The sequence below is a fragment of the Sorghum bicolor genome, chromosome 7 (assembly GCF_000003195.3).
Source record: "Sorghum bicolor cultivar BTx623 chromosome 7, Sorghum_bicolor_NCBIv3, whole genome shotgun sequence".
In the NCBI taxonomy this organism is placed as follows: Eukaryota; Viridiplantae; Streptophyta; class Magnoliopsida; order Poales; family Poaceae; genus Sorghum; species Sorghum bicolor.
The window spans coordinates 53,379,503-53,387,418 of record NC_012876.2 but is presented as its reverse complement, the minus strand read 5'-3'; the positions used below and the strand labels follow the sequence as shown (position 1 = coordinate 53,387,418).

The window sequence follows — 7,916 nt, the reverse complement described above, 5'->3', positions numbered from 1 at the left end:
CATTCAAGTAAAAAATGAAAAGAGTGAATATAATTTTATGTTCTGAGACATGATTTTTATGTTCTATTTTTTCTTTATTGCTACGTGGATGTACCCATGGGCAATCCGATGGGTACCCATGACTCGATGGGCACGAGTCTAGACACCAAATTAAACCCGTCATAAGTTATGAGATTTTTAGCGGACAAATTTTATGTTCATGGACATGAGTTTGGGGTAATAAAACCCCGCAGATTTATAACCGTTTGCATCTGTAGTAACAGCCAACATGGGCTCATGCTGCGTGTGATGATAGACCGACACATCAGCTCGCACGTCACCACCACAAATCGTGTGTGCATGGAACCTGAGTTTCCATTTTTTCTTAAAAAAAAAACCCCACAAAATAGTGTGCTTTGTCGTGGAGGCACACGGCCCACCAGCTCCCTCCGCCGTGCTCCTCTGCTCACTGCCTTGGATTCCGCTTCGCTTCCTCCGGTCCTCTCTCCGCCGCGCCTCCACCAGTCTCCAGGGAGCACGACTGCGCCACCTCTCCCCACTTCCCATGGCGGCGCTGGGCACGGCGACCACACCCGCAGCAGCTCCCGGGGCGCCGCGCTGCTATAATCGGCACCCGCGGCCGCGGCACCACATCGCGGCGCGCCGGAACCGGGTTGCCTCGGCGAGGAGGCTTGACCTGTGCGCCAGCGCCTCACCCTCACCTGCCGTCACTGCTCCCGACATACCCGACGAAGCTGTCGAGGTGAGCTCCCCCGACCCGCCCCGCCCCGCCCCGCCCCGCTGAAGCATTCCGTCGAGCGGAGAGCCCGTCCACTTAGAAGTTAGACCACACACTCCGCTGAGAAGGCGGGGAGTTAATAAAAGCGTGCTTTCCATTTCAGGAACCCTTGGTGGAGCCGGCGGCGGAGACGAAGCTGAGGAAGCTGGCATGTCCAATCTGCTACTACCCCCTCGCGGGCTCGAGCGATCAGTCGGAGTAAGTGGCCTTTCATCATTTCGTTCCGCACCACCTCACCTGCCACTACCACAGCCAACTGGCTATCACGCAGCTTCCCAAAATTGATGGTTGTTTGTTCATCTCTAGCGATGCTTCCAGTCTCGAATGTTCAACCTGCAAGAAATCCTACCCGAACAAACAGGATTACTGGGATCTTACAGTGTCAGTTGGTTCGATAGAGTACTCTGAGTCCATGCCAGCAGCAACAGAATTGTTCAGGTAAGGAGCCTTGTTTGTTTCTTCTGGGATTAGCTGGCCTGGTGAATTTTGGTGAAATGAGGGGACGAGGGAATTAATCACAGACGAAATTGACCTTCTGAAGCTTAAAATTCTAGTGTCCCATAAATTAGGGGCATGATTCACTTGGCCTTCTGCTTCACTTCTCTGAGAGCTGGAATTATTTTAAAAATTACCCCCACTAACTAACAGCTGAAAGCATTCCTAAGGCTCTAAGCCTCTAAATTGGAAACACAAGAAATCTTGATGTCCTTTTGAAGCCTTGAAAATGTTGCTGACAGAGATACTTTCTTTTGCATACAGTCAACCAATGAACCAATTAAAGGTTGCATGTCATACTAGTATCAATGTTTGCCAAACTGTTTCTTTTGGGGCTGGGGGACAATGAATATGGGACTGCATTTGTTAATTAGTTCTACCAAATTATTTCTTAGTCCTTACAGATGATTATTCAAACAGGACTCCACTGGTATCATTTCTTTACGAAAGAGGATGGCGCCAAAATTTCATATGGGGTGGTTTCCCAGGCCTAGAGAGAGAGGTCATGCTGCTTAACTATGTTGTATTCATAAGGATGTTCAATTGCATTTCTGAAATATCTATCTTCCAATCATCTCTATGTAAATTTGACTAGTAGCTCCCTTTCCTTTCCCCATGAAAAAAATGTGGTACTCAAGAGCTCTTGAAGAACCTTTCATCATGGTATTTTACTTATACCTGATCACCTTTTTGGTTGTCCATTCTTGAAAAAATATGGCCTTGTTGCATCCAGGCTGGGCCCATTGCAACTGTTTGGCTGTTGGTGACGTGCCACCAGTTTTTTTTTTCATGTAGCCAAGGTTCTAATGTCAAGCTTTGCTTGACCCTAAATTCAATCCTGGGTTGAGCCAGGTTTGGTTTCCTTAGCAACTTACATATATTTAAGCATTTACATATCATTTGTATGAGCATATACATTTTCAGATTTCTAAACTACATTGCAATGCCTACAGTTTGAAATGGCAAAAACTTATTTGAAGCCAACATTTGGAGGGACTATTGTTGATGCAAGTTGTGGAAGTGGCCTGTTCTCAAGATTGTTTGTTAAGAGTGGGCTATATTCTCTTGTTGTGGCACTGGATTTCTCAGAGAATATGTTGAAGCAGTGCAATGAATACATCAAGCAGGAAAACATTTCAGATGAGTATGCCTTTGATCATTAGGTTTAGTTCTGTACCCTACTTGTCATGTTTGACAAGTCTCTGTAGTTAGTTGTTCCTTCATGTCAGTATTCATGCTTTGTAGCTTTGTTGTCATGATTATTAGTTTACTATAAAAATGTCAAATGCAAACTGTAATATTACGCTTCTTTTGTTTCAGGAGATTAGCATTGGTGAGGGCTGACATATCCAGACTCCCTTTTGTGAGTGGTTCAATTGATGCTGTGCATGCAGGTGCTGCAATTCATTGTTGGCCATCCCCAGCTTGTGCTGTAAGACCCCAATTTGAATTGCCAATTTATGTCAAAAAGTTTCTATTGCTTTAGTTGTTTTGTAATTGCGTTCGTGAAGAGCTTAACAATAAATCCCTGTGCTTACAGTGTTTGTAAGTATTAACCAACTTAATCGGTTACTCCACGTTCTGTGCACTCAAAATGCATGACAGCATGCTAGTTTGACTACTTTCATCAAAAATATTTCCATCATGTATTTTCTATATAACATAAATACTAGTTTGCACTTTCCTATGTGCCTCAAAATACATGGCAGCATACTAGTTTGCTACTTCCATAACGCTCCTCGAAAATACACATACAATGTGAATGAATCTTGCGTGTTGAACCCACATGCATGTTACATTTATGTTCATCTTTCCCTCATGGTTCACAATGATGTGAGTGCATGAGCACGACCTCCAAACAAGTAAGAGGCCAACTTATTCAGGGTCCCTTGTTACAATCTACATGTTCACAAATAAGCTTGATAAAATAGCGAACAAGGAATTGCTTTTATGAACAACTTTAGCAATCTTTCAACTCCTCAATATACCTGCTGAGAGATCTACCTTTATGCTTTTCACTTCCCCCCTACCTGGTGACAATTGGTTAAAGTTCTTATTGCATTTATGATCTTTTCATAGGTTGCAGATATCAGTAGAGTCCTTCGCCCAGGGGGAGTTTTTGTTGCTTCGACATTCGTAGCAGATGTTATTCCACCAGTTATTCCAGTATTGAGGATCGGACGACCGGTAATTCCAAATCCAAATTATCAACAAAATAATGGTTTTCCTGTAACAACAGACCGATTCACATTAAACCTGAAGCGGTTCCTTAGTGTTTTGACTCCTCCAAGTTAGTGGATGGAAGATTAAATTTTGGATCATCTTGTGCTGCTATATGTAAATTCACTTTGCCTTGCTCTGTTCTCTTACATCTCCTTTTGGAATTATCTTGCAGTACATTAGCCAAATAACTGGCAACAATACCTTCTTATCTGAAGTGGAGTTTGAAGATCTTTGCAAAGCATGTGGGCTGGTTGATTTCAAATTTGTCAGAAGTGGATTCTATATAATGTTTTCTGCCACTAAAGCAAGCTAATTAAGTAGCAGCAATCGTCCAGTAGTTTATGTCAAGCCTCCTCGGTTTTATACTGCAAATGGTGAATATACTGTTTAAATTATGTTTACTGAACTATATGGCTAATTCTCTCTGATGATGTCATGATAAATGTTGAAATTTTTTGTTACAGGTTTCTTTCTGTGCATTGTGCGGTTTTGCCCTTTGCTCTTAAGGCTGGCAACTTTCCTCAAGGGAGGTGTGATTTAAATAGTGAATACACATGTTTTACTTGACTGACCTCATTATAGCATGGTGCATGGATATATCAGTTATTTGTATATAGCTTAATAGATTTTTGCAATTCTACAATTTATTAACTTAATTTAACTATTCATACATGTGGTTCCTTTGAACCAATCGCAACAAACTAATGTTTTTTTTTCTTATGAAAAGCCAAAATGAAGTATCAGTAGGGAGATAAATCATTTTAATAAAAAATAATCCATGAAAATCATCTGTACAAATTTGCCTTTGTTTTGTCTAAATTTTGTTAAAGAAAAAGACAGTTATTTCAATTGCCACCTGAAAAGGCCGTCAGCTTAGAGTATGCTTCTGCTAGGAAGCTTCTATTTTACTCCATTCATTCCAAGTTACAAGTCACTTTGTTAAAATACAGTTTTTGAACTTAATTAGGACTGCAGTCAATCTTATCGAAACCTGAATGTAAGCAGTCAAATTTTAAATTTGTGCCCAGAACTCCGTTGATTTATGTGGGTTTCGGTTGCTTTTTCATGGTCAAGAATGAAGAAAAAACTGAATTCCTTTTCTATTACAGTTAGTTTTTGTCTGCAAACATCTAAAAGACTCGACCAAATTTATTCCTACCTAGTTTTGTGAAATTACGTTCTGCGCTCTAATGCGCTAAACACAAAGACGGCAAAAGGAGCCCCATTTGCCTATTTTTATCAATGTTTTGTGGATTTTTATCATGTATGTATAAAGAGTTGGATTTCTCATGTTGGAAATATCCGACAAAAGGTCTTATAAGAGCTTAGATGCAAATATAGTCGGTAGATTTCGTCTTTCCATGCGTGGTAACCGGTAACGATGGTTCCGACAAGGCATGTTTCATCTAGGAGAATCTGAAACTGTACGTTTTTTTTTTTGACGTTGAAGAATCTGAAACTGTTCGTTGATCAACACTAGAATGAATGACATATATTCCCGGAAACGATGCAGGACTTCAGACTTGGTTGTCTTGCTCTTGCCGACCTCCATCTGCTAGCCTTCTCAAGATATTAGCCTCTGATTTAAGGAGCTGACAGAAGATTCTTCGTCTACCCGTGTAGTATGAACCGCACTTGACTCGTTGTCGTCACTGGCTTCTCCACCGAGTTGATCATCCGATGCCATGAGAAGCTCCTTTCGAGCTCGCTCCCTGTCTCGTGGGTACGTGCAGTACAGGAAGGTGTAGGTCAGGCAACAGATGGCCATGGGCACGGCGATCTCCGTGTACACAGCCTTCGCCAACGCAGCGGCATTCTCCCTGTCCGTCTCCACGCTCGTGTCCGACGACACCGGCTTATAGCCGAACACGCGCTCCGCGAGAACGCCGACGATGGGAGACGCGAACGACGCGAACACTGCTTCGAAACACTTGTCCAGCGCGTACACCGTCGTCCTCGCCTTCTCCGGCACAATCTCCGCGAAGATGGGGCTGCAAATTGCAATTGCGATTGCAATTGCCCAGGAAGGAAAAACAATGATTGATGAGCCACCAATAGTACAATACGATACAAGTTATTAACGGATTTGCAATGGCAAAGATAGACAAGCATTCATACTTGTTGGTGGACGAGGCGTTCCAGGAGATGGCGAAGCCCATGACGAAGAAGGCGACGGCGTGCGCCACGCCGGTGGACGGGTCATTGGGCAAGGCCAGCAGCAGGATGGCGCCGAGCGGGAGCGCGGACGCCGAGCTGATCTGCGCCAGCGCGATCCTACCGGTGTTGGGGAACCGCCTGGCGACGGGGTCTCCGATGAGTCCGCCGAAGAGCGCGCCGAGCGCGGTGGCGAACAGGTACAGCCCCGTGATGACGCTGGTCTCCCAGTTGGTGAACCCGGCGAGCTCCAGCCACATGGCGGAGAAGTTGAGCGCGGACCACGGGATGGAGCCGGCGATCCCCTGCGCCACGATGATCTGGAACGTGGTCACCCCGAGCACGCGCCGGGCGTGCTGGAGCAGCTCCTTGGCTTCCGAGCCCGCCGCCGCGGTCTTGGACGACTTGGCGGCGGCGGACGGGCTCATCGCCGGGTCCGCGGCGAAGAGCCACATGAGCACGCCCAGCGCCACGCTGATGACGGCCACGGCGTGGAAGGCGACCCGCCACCCGGCGACGCCGAGGAAGGTGATCGGCGCGAGCAGCACGCCCAAGGAGCCCCCCAGGATGGAGCCCAGGTTGCAGGTCATCTGCAGCCAGCCGAAGGCCGCGCCGCGGGTGTGGTCGTCGGTGTAGTCGGCGACGAGGGAGCTGATCGCCGGGAGGACCAGCGCCAGGCCGATCCCGTTGAGGCCCCGCGAGATCGCCATCTGCGCGCGCGGTGCGTATGCGAGCGCGCGAGCCAGAGTCAGTTTGATTGGGAGTCAGCGAGGTGGGCCCCACGAGTCAGAGATAAATATCGTCGAGCCTTCTTTTATTTTTGTGTTGCAAAATTTGAACTAGAATATTCGGATAACCGCTACGTTTGGTACTTTTGGTGGTAGGTGCCGACGACGTGCCGCGCGAGAGAAACGTGGAGCTGTGGGTCCGCTACGTCAGCGACAGGAGGAGGAGAGCGGGGAGGAAATTGGGGGAGACGGACGGCGACGGACCTGGAGGAAGCTGCCGGAGACGGCGACGAGGAAGGTGGCGGCGGCCCAGAGGAAGGCGCCGACGGCGACGACGCGGGCCCGGTCGTGGCGCGCGGAGGCGTAGGCGGCGAGCGGGTAGCAGGCGGCCTGGACGAGCGCGCGGCAGAGGGTGAGGGAGCCCAGCGCCGTCGGGGAGGCGCCCAGCGCGGCGCCCACCTCCTTGTACACGGCGGGCAGCAGCACCTCGTCCGCCTTCTCCAGCACCGACGCCAGGTTCACCAGCACCAGCGTCCACCGCCGGCGCGACGCCGCCTCCGCATCCGGATGCCTCATTCCCCTCCGCGGCTACTAGTTACTAGCCGTCTAGCAGGCTCAGCTGGGGCTGCCAAGAATTGCGCGGCGACTAGCAGGAGGCTGGAGCGTAGCGCTGGGAGAAGAAGAGACAGCCTTGCGTTGCGTGTTTTTGTCAAGCTCGAGCGGGGGATTTGAGCAATTGACCCAGGAGCGACGGAGCGAGCAGGTGAGCCTCCGCCGAGGCTGAGCTGGAAGCTCGCCCACTGTGGCACATAACATAATCCGGCGCTACAGCAAGCAGTGTCCCGCGCGACTCTGCATCTCGCGGAGCACATTCTGTTTTTTTATTTTTTTTTTAATTTAGGCCTCGTTAAATCCAAAAAAAAAATTAAGATTCCATTAAAATTTGCGACACAGGTATGAGACGAATTTTTTGAAACTAGTTAGTCTAACTGGAGACAAATTACCAAATACAAACGAAAATATTACGATAGCTATGTCATCCAAAATTTTTGTCCCACTACATTGAATGCTTCGACATATGCATAGAGCACTAAATATAAATTAAAAAATAACTAATTACATAGTTTGCATATATTTTACAAAACGAATCTTTTAAGTCTAATTAGTTTATGATTGAATATTAATTATTATAATTACAAATTTGCTATAATATCTAAAAACTTTTTTTCAAACTAAACAAGATCTATGAAAAACTCAAAAAATCGACAACAAACTTATCGGTTCTCTGTTTTATACTTAACTGAAAAGTTTATAAAAACCAAAAGCACCAAACCAAATTTTCGGTTACAACCGATTATCCTTCGTACTCACAACCTTACGATGCTTGGCTAGTTGTTGGGCCGTGGAATTGCATTGGGCTAGACTCGCGAGTTGGTTTCTTAACAAAATGAGCTAAACTACTGGTTTAGCTTGTTAAAAAAATTGTTAACAAGTTGATTTGAGTTGAACCACTAATAAGCTGAGTCACTGACGAGCCG

The 7,916-nt window shown here is 46.5% G+C and overlaps 2 protein-coding genes across 3 annotated transcripts; one reads left to right on the top strand and one right to left on the bottom strand.

Annotated features, from left to right (window-relative positions):
• On the top strand, nt 389-4,193 carry LOC8070071 (uncharacterized methyltransferase At1g78140, chloroplastic). 2 transcript variants are annotated; one of them, XM_021464996.1, is made up of 9 exons: nt 389-742; nt 882-976; nt 1,097-1,216; nt 1,694-1,775; nt 2,227-2,417; nt 2,594-2,705; nt 3,353-3,460; nt 3,669-3,870; nt 3,961-4,193. In XM_021464996.1, the coding sequence occupies exons 1-8, from the start codon at nt 545-547 to the stop codon at nt 3,807-3,809; spliced, it is 1,047 nt and encodes a 348-aa protein (XP_021320671.1). In that variant the 5' UTR covers nt 389-544; the 3' UTR covers nt 3,810-3,870; nt 3,961-4,193. The 2 variants fall into 2 exon arrangements, with proteins under 2 accessions (XP_021320671.1, XP_002445476.1); XM_002445431.2 differs by having other exon boundaries at nt 390-742; nt 1,085-1,216.
• On the bottom strand, nt 4,812-7,326 carry LOC8073541 (hexuronate transporter). Its single transcript, XM_002444276.2, has 3 exons — nt 6,643-7,326; nt 5,615-6,360; nt 4,812-5,487 (listed from the first exon to the last, which is right to left on the bottom strand). Exons 1-3 carry the CDS (start codon nt 6,952-6,954, stop codon nt 5,061-5,063), a joined length of 1,485 nt encoding a protein of 494 aa, XP_002444321.1. The 5' UTR covers nt 6,955-7,326; the 3' UTR covers nt 4,812-5,060.

Bases quoted from the DNA above. Each gene is read 5' to 3' on its own strand.
- LOC8070071 (XM_002445431.2), top strand. From the start codon at position 545: ATGGCGGCGCTGGGCACGGCGACCACACCCGCAGCAGCTCCCGGGGCG. The intron at 743-881 runs GTGAGCTCCCCC...TTTCCATTTCAG, and splicing joins TACCCGACGAAGCTGTCGAG to GAACCCTTGGTGGAGCCGGC. The intron at 3,461-3,668 runs GTAATTCCAAAT...ATTATCTTGCAG, and splicing joins TATTGAGGATCGGACGACCG to TACATTAGCCAAATAACTGG.
- LOC8073541 (XM_002444276.2), bottom strand. From the start codon at position 6,954: ATGAGGCATCCGGATGCGGAGGCGGCGTCGCGCCGGCGGTGGACGCTG. The intron at 6,361-6,642 runs GTCCGTCGCCGT...CCGCGCGCGCAG, and splicing joins TCTCCGGCAGCTTCCTCCAG to ATGGCGATCTCGCGGGGCCT. The intron at 5,488-5,614 runs GTATGAATGCTT...TGCAATTTGCAG, and splicing joins AACGCCTCGTCCACCAACAA to CCCCATCTTCGCGGAGATTG.